General features: G+C 41.0%; 1 protein-coding gene across 1 annotated transcript in view; it reads right to left on the bottom strand.

The window, feature by feature from the left end:
• Positions 1–1,258: 1,258 nt before the first annotated feature.
• The window catches only part of LOC113162456 (CMRF35-like molecule 3), a gene marked incomplete at its 3' end in the record, with an annotated part of 29,739 nt that continues 11,887 nt past the window's right edge, over positions 1,259–19,110 (bottom strand). The window contains exon 5 of the mRNA XM_026360589.1: positions 1,259–1,308. Within this exon, the coding sequence (XP_026216374.1) occupies positions 1,259–1,308 (50 nt within the window). The remainder of the gene's footprint in view (positions 1,309–19,110) is intronic.

The following is a 19,110-nucleotide window of genomic DNA, read 5'->3' as shown; positions in this document are numbered from 1 at the left end:
CCTTGTCATCAGTCAGACTGAACTGTGTGTTTTGTCTGTTGTTAGAGGTGATTAGTGCCTGCTGCAGACATGAGGACGGCTGGTTTCCTCTGCAGATGTACTTCATGTTGTTCTGGTCCTGAGACTCATATGGACAACTGATGGACACTGAACCTCCCTCATAACTTTGGACATTGGTGGAACTGTTGCAGCAGGTGTTTTCTAACCAAATAATAATAATGAAATTGCTTAAGAGACACAAATGTACAGAAAAATTAAACACTTGAACCTAGTTCAGGACCTAGTAACAAATCTGAGCAAAATTATTTAGAAATCTGTTAACATTGATAGAAATTCTTGTATGTTATGTTTAATTGTTACTTTAAATATTTGACATATTTTGAGAACTTGCAAATGTAAAATTGTTGTTTTTGTCAGTCATCTTTTAGTCCTGTTGTCTGGTTTAAACTGTGACCTCTTACCTCTGACCTCCAGATCAACAGCAGAGAAAACATCCAGTCCTGTGTTTCTCTTTACTCCACAAAGGTACGACCCAGAATCCTTTTGGGTCAAACTGGTAATGGTCACTGTGAATTTTCTTGAGTCCTTGTCATCAGTCAAACTGAACTGTGTGTTTCGTCTGTTGTTAGAGGTGATTAGTGCCTGCTGCAGACATGAGGACGGCTGGTTTCCTCTGCAGATGTACTTCAAGTTGTTCTGGTCCTGAGACTCATATGAACAACTGATGGACACTGAACCTCCCTCATAATTTTGGACTTTGCTGGAACTTCTGCAGCAGGTGTTTTCTACAATAATAACAAACTACTTAGGAGATATTAATTTACAGAAAGAAGCAACATTATATAGAAATGTATTAACACTGATAGAAATATATTTGTTATTTTTAATCTTTACTTTAAATGTTTGACTTTTTTTGACAACTTATACAAATGTAAAGTCTGCGTCATCTTTTAGTAATTTTTTCTCCTTTTAACTGTGACCTCTCACCTCTGACCTCCAGATCAACAGCAGAGAAAACATCCAGTCCTGTGTTTCTCTTTACTCCACAAAGGTACGACCCAGAATCCTTTTGGGTCAAACTGGTAATGGTCACTGTGAATTTTCTTGACTCCTTGTCATCAGTCAGACTGAACTGTGTGTTTCGTCTGTTGTTAGAGGTGATTAGTGCCTGCTGCAGACATGAGGACGGCTGGTTTCCTCTGCAGATGTACTTCATGTTGTTCTGGTCCTGAGACTCATATGGACAACTGATGGACACTGAACCTCCCTCATAACTTTGGACTTTGGTGGAACTGTCACAGCAGGTGTCTGTCAGAGAGTGTAACAAACAGACAGTAATATTTAGTATTTATACTTGTGTAAAAGTAACAATATCAATATTTTTAGAATTTTACCTAAATAAAATACCTAAGTATTTCTTTAAAAAGTTCTCAATATGCAGGCACTGTCACGGTCCCAGCTCTCAACTGTGTGTATAAATTTAACATTACAATAGAGTTAGGTTTTCATTACAGCTCATTCTATTGTGAAAAAAAAATTCAGGGGCTGGAAGGATCAGAGGAGAAATCTCTGTGTGTAAAGGGAAGATGCCACTAATGAATGTGCTCGACCTGCGTTAACGTCTCAGTTGCTGTTGTATAAAGAACCATCATGATATAACGTTGAATACAGCCACAAAGGCTTGGGAGGACTAAACCACTGAAATACAACCTGAAACTTTATTGTAAGGATGAAGTCATACATCAACTCTATTCAGAAACAAGTTCAAAGAACAAGACCATCCAGACTGTTGTCAGCTAAAGATGAAAAAGTCAAAAGTGCTACGACAGAGTGGCTCCACATACACAGAGAGTCTGTACTTGACCGGCCTGTCTGCAACAAGCCTCAGTCCCAACTTTTTAAAATTGATTAATGTTTACAAAAGACAAATTTAAGGAGATCAGTGAAAACACTTCTCTTTGTACTTTTATCACATAAATAAAATAAAAAGTTAAACTAAGTAATATAGAAAAAAATCCAAACTTGAGTTTGTACAATATTAATCTACAAAGTAAATAAATTTGTCAAATAGGTGTAGTGGAGGAGACCATGTCTTTCAATAGAAGTATATTTATCAAAGAAGTGTCTCTTTACAAATACCTAACATTGTAGATAATTGAATTTATTATTCTGTGATCCCATATTCATAATAAATTATAAGGTCAAGCAGTACAAATCAAACAAAGTGGTGTTGATTAAGAAAAGAATGAATTTTACTTGACAACAATATTGAAATTTGACATGGAGTTTATTTACCTCTGACTATATTCACACTGACTTCAGTATAGATATTTTTTCCACATCTTGTTAAATATGACACATGACAAAGACATGATAATTCATAGGATATTGACATCACAAAGTAATGAAAATAATTTCTAATTACCTTTCTCCACCTTCAGTTTGACTCCAGCAGGGTAGTAATCTTTTAGGATTCCACTCCTCGTCACCCCACACCAGTATTTCCCAGCATCGTTTTGAGTAAGATTAGAGATGGTGGCTGTGAAAACCTGTTTGTTTGTGTCATCACTGATTGAGTATCTGTTTTTACTTCCTTGTGTTGTTGTGATCAGAACATCATCACTGCCACAGTCGTTTCTGCACAAGTACTTCTCATAAGATTCATATCCCTCGTTATAAGAGCAGGAAACTTTAGCTTGTTTCCCTTCATATCCAAACACATGGATAATCTTTGCTGCACCGGTCACACAACAGAGATAAACTAGAGAGAGAAAACAATGTGAACTTAAAATAAAGAAAGAGAGAGGAAGACACACACCAAAACCAATATCAAGGTGGTATTATTCTATATAATGCTTGTGTTTGCATAGATACAAATAAATACAATAAATATTAAATTTAAAATAATTTGTAAATAAATTCAAAGAACTTACTGAAGAGGATGAACAGCAGAATTTGAAGGCACCACATCTTCACCTTTGGTGAGCAAAGAGAAACTACAAAATAAGTTTTACTAACATAGAAATGTTCCACCCACAACTTGTGTCAGCGTGTCATGTAAATCCTGAACTGTCTCACTTTGAGAGAGTTTTTTTTAGTGATGCATCTATTCTAACAAACTCACTTCCTGATTTCTGATCTTTATGTGTGAAACAGAGAAATTACAACATTAATTCATTCTCATTTTTTCATATCAGTTAAACTGACTGAGGTGGTACAAAGAAAACAAACTCACCTTCATTTGAATCCACTTAGACTATATTTAATACATATAATGTTTATCACTGTAGGCCATGAAAGATGATGTAAGCTTTTAGTTGGTATATTGTCAAAGTAGTTCAGTCATCAAGTGTTCACATTTCTGCCACCAAGGGGCGCTCCAACCTAATGTCTTCACACTGTGAAGTAAATACTACATGAGTGTAATGATAACTAGATTATAAAGTCCATACAGTATCTTGTATTTGTTCTCTCTGTATATATGTTTACATTAGTAAGTTATTCATTTAATGTTCATCTCAATGACACAGTTACTACTTGTAGTACCAGAAACCAATGTGTATGCCTCAAGAAGTAAATTAGTTAATATTATATATATTATATCCACATTATGCTTATTCAGGTTCTATCTTTGATTCAGGAGCTTCACTGATACAGAATTATGTGATTTTCAAGTTAAACAGTCTAAATATTGTATATGTTCTAATGCCTCTTTATGCAAGAGCTCATCTGGTTTTAAGTCTGAAAAGGCTTGTTTAAGGTCCTGTGTCTTTAAGATCATCCCCCTAGTTCTGATTGGCCGGCTGGTCAGGTGGGTGGAGCTATGCTCAGCTGGAATAAAACTGTTCAACTACATAGATTTAAGGTCTGTTCGAGAATAACTGTGTCTCACCTGGAAAACAGACAAGAGCAGGAAGAGACCTCTCACCTCTGACCTCCAGATCAACAGCAGAGAAAACAGCCAGGCCTTCAAAGTGGCTTCCTCTGTGTCCTGGTACAGAGTTCTGGACTCTCTCTGGAGTCTTTCTCCTCACAACCTCATCTGAAGCATAATGAAGCATCTTAAATAGCTGGTATAGCACCAAACATTCAAATCTGTAACACCTGTCCAGCTGGCACTGGATCAGAATGTATTGAAACACACTGAAACACAATGAGCCAATGAAACACATTGAAACACACTGAAACACTCTGAGGCAATAAAAAGCTTCGAAACATTTTGAAGGAACAAAGCGAGAAACGAAACAGTGATGACATTTGAAGCTTCGAACGTCATCTGTCACGTGACACAGGTGTTTCGACATAAGCTCCGAAGCCTCTGTATTTTTGCCCATCACTAGTTTCTAGTTCGCCTGCCTTTTGCAGTGTTCTTTAGTTTGTTTCTCCTTTTTGAGATTTTGTTTGCATTACATTATGTCTGTTCAGCATTTATTGTTACTACCTCTGTTAATCTTTTATGGGAAATCCCTCTCTGTTTTTCTGCTGTCATTCTGCAACTGGGTCCACTAGTTAACTCGTTAGTAACAGCCTGTCAAACTCTGTTAAACTGCCTGATGACTTCTCATGTTTGCTGAGTGTTTGTGTCTGTAAACTCGTATTCACACTGTGGAGACTCAGCACAACAATGGACCTAAATATATTTATATTTAGCAGTTATCAATCACAGGATTGCTGGTTCAATTCCCGGCTGCCACGTCACATGCCAAAGTGTCCTTGGGCAGGCTACTGAACCCCAAGTTGCTCCTGGTGAGTCAGGTCAGCTGCATAGCAGCTCTGCCATCTCTGTGTGTGTGTGAATAAGACTCATTGTAAAGCGTTTTGAGTACCATCTAGGTGGAAAAGCACTATATAAGTGCAGACCATTTACCATGATATTTTCTTTATTTGATAGAGACGGAGAGTAAAAAAAATTAAAATGGGAAACAAACCATGACGTCATGGTTTGGTATGTGTCTAATCATTCAGCCACCAGATACCCACAAATGTGTGTTACAATGCATGAGATTGAGATTAAGAGGGAACTACAGAACCAGTCCTCTCACAGATTTACACAGATTGTTGCATTTGTTTAATGGAATAAGAAGCAGTTTTATTAACTTGTGGTGACAAAAAAAAAAAAAAAAAAACATGGCTTGAGATGCTTCATGCTTCTATAAAGTGAACAGACTTTCCTACATTTTCTCTGTCACTCAGCAGACAGACAAATACTCATGTATTCAGTCTTTGTTGTAGAAGTATTTTTCCTGCAGTGAGTCAACAACACATTCATGCAGTGCTGTTTGTTTTGAGAGAGTTAGATGAGGTTGAAGTGGAGATTGATGCAATATATTACTACACTGATTGTGTATGTATTGTATTTTGATAAGCCTTTGTTTAAAGCACACACGTTGAAAAAAAAAAGAAAAATAAGAGCCTCTCAGTATGTAGAGCAGTGGACACAATGTAAACAAAGTGAGTGTAACATCTGAAAACACACAGAAAGCACAACAAATAACTGTTATCACCATCTCAACAACAAAAAGGAGAAGGATCAGCAGACAGTGTGAACTCTCTGATGTCAAACACACACTAACCATTAATATGTTTATTTGGGATATGTGTTGCTTGTGATTTGAGCTGTTCCACAGTGATGGTAGAGATCACAGTGCTGGTCTTCTGTGGAAAGACTGTGTCAACAACATTTATTAGGACTGCTGACTATTGGAGCAAATTCACTAAAGAATACATCCACACATTTGATGTGTAGATGTATTCCAAAAGTTATACCTTCCATATTAGCACACTGCCTGGCACACTTCCAGTGATGCCCATCTGCCAGCTGCAGGGTCATCAGGCAGGAGCCACCCTTCATTGATGTTTCTGTCCTTTGATCCTAGAACATCTGAGGTGGTGGACAATCCCTGCTTCCCCCACAGTTTCTCTCTCCTACTGAGCCAGAGCCAGAAACTCCCCTGCTCTGCCTCCTCAGCTTATAGTGGCTCTCCTCAGATTTGTGCCTCTGATGACTTAAGACTCTCAATGGTAATGGGTGGAAACTCCAACCTCTACAAGGAATGCGAGTGTCCTCCACTAGATGTGGAAAAAAAAGGATACTTATGCATAGTGAAGTGAACGATTATGAAATGTCAGATTTACCCTGTTCAACATCAGAAAGATCGGATCCTACTGTTTGGACTATACAACACAACTCATTGTGCAGGCTCTGGTCATATGTCGGCTCAATACTGCAATGTCATACTGACGGGGTTACCAGGATGCACCATCAAACCCCTCCAGATGATCTAAAGTTCAGCAGTATGTCTCAGTTTTGATCAGCCTAAAAGGACACGTTACACCACTTTTCAAATCTCTGCACTGGCTTCCTGAAGCTGCCCGCATCAGATTCAAAGCCCTGAACTTTGCCTACAAAGTGGTCAACTTAACAGCATCAGCTTACCTGAACTTCCTGATCCAGGTCTACAATCCCTTGTAGACAGACACTTGTCTTGTGTTCACCTCACCTAAGAAAAAAGCTCCCTGGCAAAGCTTTTCAGCTCAGTGGTTCCATGATGGTGGAACGACCTGCCCTCTTCTGCACACTCAGCTGCCTCTCAACTTTAAAAAACTTGCTGAAAATAGAACTCTTCTAAATCTTTCTCTCCAATTAAATCTGTCTCTGCACTTCGTCCTTACCGTCCTTTCAATTACTGTTATTAGTTTCACCTGTGGCCCTCTGCTCAGCCTCCCTCAGTCATCAAGTCCTCCCCCCGGCTGGTTTCCTCTGCAGATGTACTTCAGGTTGTTCGGGTCCTGAGACTCATATGGACAACTGATGGACACTGAACCTCCCTCATAACTTTGGACTTTGGTGGAATTGTCACAACATGTGTCTGTCAGAGTGTGTAAATAAGGCAACATTAATTCAATATCCAATATCAAATTAACAATAGAAAAACTGATATTTTACATTGACAAATATAGTAAAAAAAGAAAATGGCTCAGTAAAAGCAGGCATTATAAACACCATCAGTACTGCATCAAAAATGCTATGAAACTTAAATCTGTGATTTGTCAGTTTGCTTGAAGATTTTCTTATTTGACAAAATTACAAAGAAAAGATTTCCAGTAATCTACTAATCAACTTCAATGTATTCTATAAATATAAGAAAATTTAGAGTTTAATTCCTTTAACTCACTCAAAAAAGGTTGGACCAGCGCCAAAGTAAGACAATGTTGATAACAAGTTGGTAACAAGGGATGGTGATGATTGGGAATAAAAGGAGCATCCACTAAAGGCACAGCCTTTTCAAGCAAAGATGGTCAGAGCTCATCACTTTGCACTTTGTGAAAGAATTGTGAAATAGTTGAAAAACAGTATTTGTTAGTGCAGGTTTTGCAGAAATGCCGCTGAGTTCTCTGAGCATGTTATGTCAGATGAACCAAATGACAGTAGAAACATCCTCTGTGGTCACATGAGACCACATTTCAGTTTATTTTTGGTTAAAATAGACATTAGGTTTTTCGCGCTAGAGACCATTCAGACTGGCGTCAAAAGGTGAAAAAAACTCATGTGCGATTGTATGAGGATATGTGTGAAGGTAATATCAGCAATTATGAGAATATTGGGATTTTAGAAAGACATATGCTGCCATCAAGGCAAGTCAGAGTTTATTTACCTGTGACTATATTTAGTCTGACTTCAGGGTAAATATTTTTTCCACACCTTGTTAAAAATGACACATAAGAATAGTGTTAAAATTTATAGGATACTGACGTGACAAATCGATATAAATTATTTCTAATTACCTTTCTCCACCTTCAGTTTGACTTCGGCAGGGTAGTAATCTTTTCCACTCCTCGTCACCCCACTCCAGTATTTCCCAGCACCGTTTTGATTAAGATTAGAGATGGTGGCTGTGAAAACCTGTTTGTTTGTGTTTGGGGTGGCTCTGGCTCAATAGGTAGAGCAGTTGACTGCCAATCACAGGATTGGTGGTTCAATTCCCGGCTGCCATGTCACATGCCAAAGTGTCCTTGGGCAAGATACTGAACACCTAGTTGCCCCCGGTGAGTCAGGTCAGCTGCATAGCAGCTCTGCCATCGGTGTGTGTGTGTGTGAATGAGACGCAGTGTAAAGCGCTTTGAGTACCAGCTAGGTAGAAAAGCGCTATATAAGTGCAGACCATTCACCATTTACCATATCACTGATGGAGTATCTGTTCTTATGTGCTGCTGTCGTTGTGATCAGAACATCATCACTGCTGCAGTTGTTTCTGCACAAGTACTTCTCATTAGACTCGTATCCTTTGGCATAAGAGCAGGAAACTTTACATTTGGATAATCTCTGAAAACAATGAGAAATAGATTAAAACTGATGTTTGTTTGTTTATTTTAGGTTTATGAAGACACAAACACTATATGTATTTTTTTTTATCTCAGTGTACTATTATTTAATAGTACACAATGCTTGTGGTTGCATAAATAAAAATAAAGATCTTTGTTTAATTCAAATAACTTACTGAAGAGGATGAACAGCAGAATTCGAAGGTACCACATCTTAATGCTTTTGTGAGAAAAGAGAAACTACAAAGGGGATTATATAACATTAAAAAATGTAGAAATGTTCCACCCACAACTTGTGTCAGTGTGCCAGGTAAATCCTGAACTCTGTCATTAGTACACTTTGATCATCAGAGTTGATCAAAGTTATACATCTACTAGTTATACATCTATTCTGACAAAGTCACTTCCTGATTTCTGATCATTATGTGTAGAATAGAGAAATTATAACAGTAATTCATTCTCATATTCTCATATCAGTTAAACTGACTGAGGTGGTACAAAGAAAAGAAACTCACCTTCATGTGAATTCACTTAGACTATAGTTAATAAATATAATATTTATCACTGCAGGACGTGAAAGATGATCAGCTCCGTCAGCTTTTAGTTGGTATATTGTTAAAGTAGTTCAGTCATCAAGTGTTCACATTTCTACCACCAAGGGGCGCTCCAACCTAATGTCTTTACACTATGTATGTATACATTAGTAAGTAATTCATATGTTTATTTCAATGACACAAGCAGCTGTTTGTGCTGACAGCAAAAAATACTCACATCCTGTGAGGTCGGATACAGAATAAATAAAATTCTATAGTGTACTCAGCTGATGATAATGAAATGATTTAAAAGTATATACAAGAGAAAATATTTCTTTAAAATGTCCTGTTGTTGATTCAACACCTGAACCAACCATCAGGTGAGAGCCAGGCGTTTCCCATCATACCCTGAGGTTTTGCAGTTGATGGAGAGCATCTGCAGCACCTTGCTCCAAAATCTGCAGCCAATTTGGTCTCACAAGTTTATCATGGATTAGTGTACATGACGTCGGGATTATGTCAAACAGAAGTCGAAGTTCTGCGCACCAATTACAGGCGATTGAATATGTGCAGAACTTGTTCATCTCAAACAAGCCTTTATACATATACATTAAACATCTGAGCTTCTAAAATGCATTTGCTGCTCCTCCGTTTGGGATCAGGACTCAGCCCTGTAGTGGCCAGTTCATAAAAACTGGCTAAACCAAGCAGTTTTATTTCAAAATAAGATTTAGAAAAACATTTAAAGGTTTTATTAGAAGGCTTGAAACGCGTTAGCGTTGATGATGACCCTTGACAGCTTTTGCTAAATGTTAGCTGTATGTTAAAGGTTGGACATAATAATAACTGATCAGCCACCACAAGTCGCTCTGAGTGCTCTGGTTTCTTTCCACAATTCAAGTCAAACTTTTATCTAACTTGGTTACTCTAAAATAAAAGAAAATATGTGTCATTGAACAAACAGCTAACAGAAGATTGCCAGATCGCTTAAAAAGAGCAATAAAAATGATAAAAGTGCAGAAAAACACAGCAAATTAGCAAAAGACCACCAAAAGTAAGCAATAAACATTTTTAACCCTAAAAATCACATAGGTGGAATGTTGCCACAGCTTTTTGAAATGTAAAAAAAAAAATATTTACTTATTTTCAAAAACAAGAAACAGGAGTTTACAGAACAGACTGAGCCAATGACCAGAGAATCAGATAACTCACTGGATTCCAGGGGCCAAAAGCAGAGAGACAGGTTCAGGGCAAAATAAGGATCAAGTCTAGTGATCACAGTTCACACTAAGATCATTCTGGTGGAAAGTGGGGTGAATGTGTATGGGCCTGGGGGAATTACAGCCAGACTGCAACAGGGATAATCACTATTGATATCCATTAAAGCAAGGGGCAAGTTTTCTAGATTCCTACATTTCATGATAGGCAGACTTGGCCAACCTGGTATCCCAGACCTGAGCTTGTTCACCCATTTCTTGTAGATTTGACTTGACTGAAGAAGGGCCAGATGAGTTCACCTGCAGGCCAGGTGGCAGCGTCTGACTAAGGTAGCAGCAGAGGGGACCATGACTTCAGCTTCTTGACTGGGAAACAGATGGGTTTGGTTGAGTATTGTTGATACTTGGGCTAGTTGTTGGACTGCAGGTTGAAATCGGAAGAGAGAGGGACAGAGATATTCAAGAGCAGAATTCAGACCAGAATTGAACTGTGAACAGAGACTTTCACAGGGAAGGCCATGCAGCTGGAAAATGTGATAAATTATAAGCTCGATGGTACAATATGAGCCATTTTAGAAAATCTGTCCACAATGGTGAGAATGATGGTATTACTGTTGGAGGGAGGCAGGCAAGTGACCAAATCTAAGAATATGTGAGTCCTCAAGCTGCTCTTGTGTGTCCAGGAGAGGGTGTTCGCTTTCCATTCTTGGCCCCTGAACCAAGGCCCAGTGAGCTTGACAGGGGTTTCACCTATTGGTCTCCAAAGCTATTAATTTTTCGTGGCTGCAGAGAGGTTGCAAGATAAGAAGGGGCAAGAAGACAAGGGTGCAGTTTCTGATCATTGTCAGATTTCTGGGACAGGATGGCCCATACACTGAAATCTAAGGTGTCAACTTCAACCATGAACTTCTTCTTAGGATCTGAATGTTCATAGATGGGGGCCATGGGAAACTTGTCATAATGCTAGTTAAAATGCTGTCTGGGCCAGGGTTACCACTCTGGTGGAGTAGAGCAGCAATAGATCTCAACCCTTTAAAGAACCTATAGAAGTTTGAAGGCCAAAAAATTTCTGGACCTGTTTGCCCTGACTTACAGGGATGTGTGACGGATGGAGTAACGTGGCCTGCATGCTTTGTATCGGATTCAGTGGAGTCAGTGCCGGTTCTTAGCTGGTGCATATTTGATTATGGTGTTGTTTGTAGTTTTGTGTTCACAATGTTGTTGTCAGAGCTAGAGCACAGTATACTGTGATGTGTCTTGTGCTGGTGTCAGTGCCACAATGGAGTGGACTGGATTGAGGGAGAATGTAGTTACAGAGAGAGTCCAGCAGAGGGAGCGTTGAGCGGCTGAGGTCATCGGGTCACTTCTCCTCCTTCACTCAATACACACATGAGCTGAGGAGTGAAGAAGTTGTCGTGTGTCGCTCTCATCAATATCTCCCTTTTCAGGTATAAGTTCTCCCTACTGACTGTTCATAGTAATATAAGGATGTGTTATCCGAAGATGTATGTGTGTACATGGGACTTTTATAGTGTTTTGCATTCGTGTATTTTGAAGTAAAGAAGCGAATTACGGGATGCTAGCGATATTAGCAACGGTATGCTAACCTCGCCATGAAGCCGTCATTTTAGTATCCGCTGGGCGAGCACTGTGTTAGAGTCAATGTTGTAGTTCACCTGTTGAAATACTGTATTAATGATTAAATGCTTGGTTATTGTTGTATGTATTAGCCACAAATTTCATGTACTGTTCAGGAACATGGTCAGTTGCTGTAAAGTTTTTGGATTTCTGTATGTTTATTATATGATGTTAAGTTGATGTTTCACTCAATACACACATGAGCTGAGGAGTGAAGAAGTTGTCGTGTGTCGCTCTCATCAATATCTCCCTTTTCAGGGCTTTTACATTTGGAGGCACCGCTGGGATGAGAGAAGTGAGGCAGGTACCCTGCAATAGAGGGAACTCCCACATCGATCATCCCATAAAATTAACCCAGGTGGTAGGAAGCACAGTCCCAGTTGGAGTGAAAGTCTAGCCAAGGAAAGTGTGTATCCTGAGGTGAATAGTGTTCACCAGGGAGCAGCAAAAGTCCACGGTAACTGACAAAACCCTTCTTTCCACGAATTTGGTTGTGGCTCTCCTGCCAAGATGGATCCAGAAATTGAGAACCTGCAGTTTGAGATTAAGAGAGCTCTTTTCCAATTAACCGCAGACCAGCTGATACAGATAAGTGACTTTCTTGAAATTTCAGGAACAAGTAGAGCAAGGATAGCTGGTAAAACTTGTAATGCCCTTGTCTCATATATTATCCAACATGTTGAACGAGAAGAACTGAGTGAACTTGAAGATGAGGGCATGTCAGAACTGTTGAGCCTAATGGACATGATAAAAACCTTGCAAGATCCTAACAAAACTAATATGCAAGAAAACACAAAAGACAGGGATGAACAGGATAAATTGAAGAGTGAATTAGAGCAGCTGAAATTTATGGTGCAACAGAAAGAAATGGAAATGCACAAACTCACTAACAGACAGTATATGACCAGCAATCAAACCATTCCAGTTTGCACAACCCCAGCTTCTGCTAACAGTCCATCATGGCGAAAAGACTATAAAATCTCTGGCCAAATCGGTGAGCCTGGACAAAAGGACAGACTTACATTCTCTAGCCTGGCCCGCCAAATTGAGAATGGGTTGAGCAAAGGGTACCCTGAGTCAGAAATAGTGGATGCTGTCATCAGAGCTATTGTACCGGGACTTCAGCTGCGCAGCTATCTAGAAGGTAAAAGTGATCTGTCTCTGCCTACTCTTAGAAGGATCCTCCGCTCACATTATCAAGAACGAAGTGCAACTGAGCTATACAAACAGTTAACTACAGAGGCCCAAGGTAACAAAGAGACCCCACAGAACTTCTTAATCAGAGCCATGGATTTAAGGCAAAAAATATTGTTTGCATCACAGGAAGCAGAATCTAGCCTAAAGTATGACCCTGCATTAGTGCAGAGCATGTTCATGCACACTATACTCACAGGCTTGCAAAATGACAACATAAAAACTGATCTCCAGCCCTACTTGCTGAAACCAGCTACCTCTGATGAGTTGCTCTTAGAGAGGCTAAATATGGCATGTGCGAATGAGAAAGAGAGGCAGGATAAAAAGAGGCAGACTGCACCACAGCGGCACCCTGCAGTCCATGCAATTCAGTCCAGTGACTTAACTGGAGACAAGAAACTCACAAGCAAACAAACCATAACTATGCTGACCCCAGATGTGTTGTCTGACCTAAAAGAAATCAAAGCAGATATAGTACTGTTAAAGGATCTTAAGGCAGAAGTGTCACAAATTAGAGAGTCCATTCAGCAACCAGAGACTGGTCCTAAGCCTCATCCCCCTATTGGCAAGGAGATTGACAATCAGGCAGCCCACCATCAGCACTACTTTCAGCCCCAGTTCATGGCCTGGGATCAAGGACCCCCAGCTTTCCACCAGTCAGGTGGAGCTACTCCAGGATACCAAGCTGTGGGTGGACCAAGGGTGACAGGGACTGCCCAGTTTCAGCAGAGATTTGCACCACAGAGATACCCAATGCCACGCGGAAGACCAAAATGTTTTGCATGCCAGCAGCGAGGAGAGGAATACTGCCAACATTGCTTCAGATGTGGAAGTAGTGAACATTTTCGTGCAGGTTGTAGGGGATACAGAGGATTTCCTAATGCTGAAAGAGGGAGGCCTTTAAACGAGACACGGTTGCCCCCAAGGGACAGGGAGTGACCGGAATAGTCAGACTGTCCCAAAAGTGTACCAGCTGTGGAGGAACTGAAGAACGGAAGGTGTTTCAACAGTGTTCAGTGTGCAAAGCAACATGCTATTGTTCCAAGGAATGTCAGGTTAGTCATTGGCCCGAACATAAGAAGGACTGTAAACTGTTAACACAATCTAAGAAGAGAACGAAACAAACCCGGTCATGTAAGACGATGACCAACAAAAAGAGAAACATTGTGACAAAAGAACATTGTACAGTGACTGAACTTGTAGGGAAAAAATGCGTTGTCCACTGCTACTTACAAGGGAAGAAAACTCAGGTACTGTGGGATACTGGCTCCCAGGTGTCTGCAGTGGATCAGGTGTGGAAAGCTAATAACTTCCCAGACATTAAGTTGAGAGACATAGCAGAGATAGTCGACTCAGATGACCCCCTGCAGGTGGAGGCAGCTAATGGTACAGAGATGCCCTATGTGGGATGGATAGAAGTGACTTTTAGGCTAGCTGGTGACACTGAAGAGTTTCATGTTCCTATGTTGGTAATGAGAGGAAATCAACAGCCACGTCCTATTATTGGTTTTAATGTCATTGAACGTGTTGTTATTAACAGTCAAAAGAAGCAGACGAACAATATAGATGAAGAGAAACTGATAAAAACTGTGACAACAGCTTTTCCCAACCTTAAAAGGGGGAAGGCTAAGGCATTTATTAATGCAGTGAACATTGAAAGAACAAGTGAGTATTTGGTAAGAACAGCCTGCCACCAGATGAACATAGCCAGTCACAGCACTGTCCAAGTAGAATGTAGGATTCGTACCAGGCCCTTTAAAGAAGACACCACCATGATATTTGAGCCTGATAGCAACCCCCAGTGGCCAGAGGGACTTGAGTTCTGTGACACGTTGGTGCAGGTGAGGAAAGGGGCACAGCCAAACATTATTTTGAGTGTACAAAACCCCACGGACCATGACATTATGTTGACAGGAAAGGTAGTTATTGGTACAGTACAATCAGTTGCATCTGTGTACCCGCTTAGCTTAGCTGGGGAAACACACTCACCTGCTGATATCAATAGCATTCAGACCCAACACACTGAACATCAGGAGAATGGTACAGAGCCTTGGGACCCCCCGATTGATCTAAGTCACTTACATGAGAAACAGAGAAAAATGGTACGTGAGATGTTGAGGGAGGAGTCAAGCTCTTTTTCTCGGTCGGACAATGATATAGGTTGTATTGAGAACCTCCAGTTGGAAATTTCCTTAAAAGATCCAGAACCAGTAGCCCGGACTTACATGTCAGTCCCTAAGCCATTATATGAGGAAATGAAAGATTATCTGAGAGACCTGATCACGCAGGGATGGATAGAGAAATCCCACTCTTCCTATGCATCACCTGTTGTTTGTGTAAGAAAAAAATGTGGTTCTTTGCGTCTATGCATAGATTACAGAGAGCTCAACCGTAAAACTCACCCTGACAGACAACCCATTCCCAGAGTCCAGGATATCATGGATGGCCTCGGAGGAAACACCATGTTTTCACTGTTAGACCAAGGGAAGGCATACCACCAAGGATTCATGGCAAAAGACAGCAAACATCTAACAGCTTTTGTGACACCATGGGGACTGTACGAATGGGCCAGAATCCCATTCGGGCTTATGAATGCTCCAGCAGCTTTCCAACGCTGCATGGAGGAGTGTTTAGAAGGCCTCAGAGACAAAATTTGTGTCCCATATCTGGATGATACATTAGTGTTTAGCAAAACATTTGAAAGTCACGTCAATGATGTAAGAAAAGTCTTGCAAAGGTTGAGACAGTGTGGAATTAAATTAAAACCTAGCAAATGTGAATTATTCAAAAGAGAAATCCGCTACCTGGGAAGAATAGTATCAGCAGAAGGAAATAAGATGGATCCCGCTGACACAGCTGCCATAAGGGTTTTGAAAGACAAAAACCCCAAAACAATTGGTGAGTTGAGGCAGGTTCTTGGACTGTTGAGCTACTATCGCCAGTACATTAAGGACTTTTCTCGCATCGCCAGCCCTCTCTATGAGTTAACAAAAGGACCTGACCAAGGAACAATCTCACAGCCCAAGGGGAGGAAGTTGCACACTAAGGGAAATGCGAAAGTGGTGCCATCTCACACCCCAATTGAATGGACAGACTCACACCAACAAACCCTGGAACAACTGATAAACTGTCTGGTTCAACCCCCTGTCTTGGCATTCCCAGATTTCTACCAACCATTCATTCTCCACACAGACGCATCCAACAAGGGGCTTGGTGCAGTTTTGTATCAGAAACAGAATGGGAGAATGTGTGTAATTGCATATGGGTCTCGAACACTGTCAGCATCAGAAAAAAACTATCACTTCCATTCAGGTAAATTAGAGTTCCTCGCTCTCAAATGGGCAGTTACAGAACGATTCCGTGACTATTTGTACTATGCCCCCTTTTTCACAGTTTACAGCGACAACAACCCCTTGACTTATGTTTTGTCCACTGCTAAGTTGAATGCTACAGGAAGCAGATGGGTGGCTGAATTGGCTGATTTCAACTTTACTATTAAATACCGTCCTGGGAAAGAGAACATTGATGCCGATAGTTTGTCTAGGATGCCAGTAGAGGTAGAGGAGTTCATGAATGAGTGCACAGAGGAGATGTCTTATGATGCAGTGGGAGCGACTGCACAGGCTGTAGAGGCACAGCAAGAGTCAAATGCCGTATGGTCAATGGCCATCTCTGTCCATGGTGTGCTTGATGTCACGGATACTACCATTGTCTCAATAACACCAGCACAGCTACAACAAGATCAGAAAAATGACATACACATTGGGCCAGTGCTGCAGAGTAAATTGTCAGGAGTGAGGCCATTGCGTAAAGAACAGAAAAACTTCAGTCCTCAGAGTCTTTGTCTCGTCCGTGAATGGGAAAAGCTGGAGATAGATGACAACGGAGTCTTGTGGAGAAAGACAGCCCACAGAAAACAACTGGTGTTACCCGACCAACACAGGATCACTGTCTTAAAGGAGCTACATGAGCAGATGGGACACCAAGGTATTGACAGGACAGTATCACTGATAAGAGACCGTTTCTTTTGGCCATACATGCAGCGAGAAATTGAACAGTATGTACTGACCTGTGCTTGTCTAAAGCAGAAGAAACCAAGCCGTGAGACTAGGGCTCCTCTTACAAATATTGTCACCACACAGCCATTCGAACTTGTATCAGTGGATTTTCTCCACCTCGATAGGTGCAAAGGTGGTTATGAATATATACTAGTGATTGTAGATCATTTCACTCGCTTTGCACAGGCGTACCCTACAACATCAAAATCTGGGAAAACAGTTGCTGACAAAATATTCAATGATTATGCTCTGAAATTTGGGTTCCCAGCACGCATTCATCATGATCAAGGAGGTGAATTTGAAAATCAGCTCTTTTCACAACTGAGCAAGTACTGCAACGTAGCAGGATCGAGAACAACCCCTTACCATCCACAGGGAAATGGACAAGTAGAACGTTTTAATCTGACTTTGATGCAGATGCTTAAGACTCTCACTGAGAGAGACAAGCTGAACTGGAAAGAGTCTTTGAATAAGCTCACATTCGCCTATAACTGCACGCGTACAGAAGTAACAGGTTTTTCCCCATTTTACTTACTGTATGGCCGCTCCCCAAGGCTACCTGTTGATTTGATGTTTAACTTGCCCATTGAAGCAGGGAGCAATAGTCAGCGTAACTATGTTGAACGGTGGAAACAAGGAATGCAGGAGGCATATGCTGTTGCTCGAGAGAATTCACAAAAATCTGCCCAAAGAAACAAGAGAATTTATGATGGAAAGGTGAGGAGTTCAGTGTTGTACCCGGGTGACCGTGTGTTGGTGCGAAATATGACTCCTCGAGGAGGAACTGGAAAACTAAGGAATCACTGGGAGGACAGCATTCACACTGTGGTCCGACAAGTAGGAGAGAATGCCCCCATTTATGAGCTGCGTCCTGAACATGGGAAGGGAAAGTCCAGAATTTTACACAGAAACCTCCTTTTACCATGTGATCACCTACCTTTGGATACTGAGGTGTGCCTGCCTACAACAAATAAAAGGAAGACAAGCCAGACCGACAAAGCCAGCGAAAGTTCCGAGGATGAGGACGAGGATGATTATTACAGCATAGAGATGCCACATCAACCTATCGTTCAGAATCTGGAACCAGTGGGAGAGATGCCAGCAACTGCACATGATGAGGTCCCACCTGACCTCAGTACACCTGCAGTGGAACCGTCCCAGGAAGGGGTGGATGATGACAACTCCTTGGAGCACAGGAGTGTTCAGGGAACAAACTCAACTGATACTGAAGGGGGACAAGAATCGCTCCCCATGGTAAATGTCAGCCAGGAGGAGGAGATGGACATGAGGTATCAGCGGCCCCAGAGACTTCGTAGGCCACCAAAGACCCTCAGATATGACAAAATGGGAACACCATCCTGTTATACACTGGCTGCATGTCCCCTTTATACAAGGCTTCCAGCTTGGGTACAGCCAGGGCAACCGTGTTATAATCAACAACTGTATCTCTATAGAACTTAGGATGGCCCTGCCTTGGACAGTTTAAACTGCAGGACTTACAGCAAAAGCCAAGTTTTGTTTATTATGTAGACATTACAACTTCACACTTATGATACACACCCAGAGGGGTGAAGTAAAGCCAAGTTCTGCTGTTATGGACATTGCACGATAAGAGACTTTATCACAATGACTGTGCTTGATTTCGGGTATATGTATATGTACTCTGAACACTTTTCACGTATCTACACGCATTGAACAAGTGTGTTTGATAGAGGAAATACCTGAATGTACTAAAAGAGTTCCAGTCTGTAAATTTACCTGCAACATGGGACTGAAAACAGAAGAACAAAATGTAACAAAAGAGTTCCAGCCTGTAACAAACCTGTTTGAACATGTTCTACCATATTTGATGACTGTTACGGTTAATGATGTTGAGGACAACATCTATTTTTGATGGGGAGTATGTGACGGATGGAGTAACGTGGCCTGCATGCTTTGTATCGGATTCAGTGGAGTCAGTGCCGGTTCTTAGCTGGTGCATATTTGATTATGGTGTTGTTTGTAGTTTTGTGTTCACAATGTTGTTGTCAGAGCTAGAGCACAGTATACTGTGATGTGTCTTGTGCTGGTGTCAGTGCCACAATGGAGTGGACTGGATTGAGGGAGAATGTAGTTACAGAGAGAGTCCAGCAGAGGGAGCGTTGAGCG

This window comes from Anabas testudineus, chromosome 1, assembly GCF_900324465.2.
Source record: "Anabas testudineus chromosome 1, fAnaTes1.2, whole genome shotgun sequence".
Classification (NCBI taxonomy): domain Eukaryota; kingdom Metazoa; phylum Chordata; class Actinopteri; order Anabantiformes; family Anabantidae; genus Anabas; species Anabas testudineus.
Note: the sequence above shows the minus strand (reverse complement) of the source record. Positions and strands in the feature narration are given on the sequence as shown.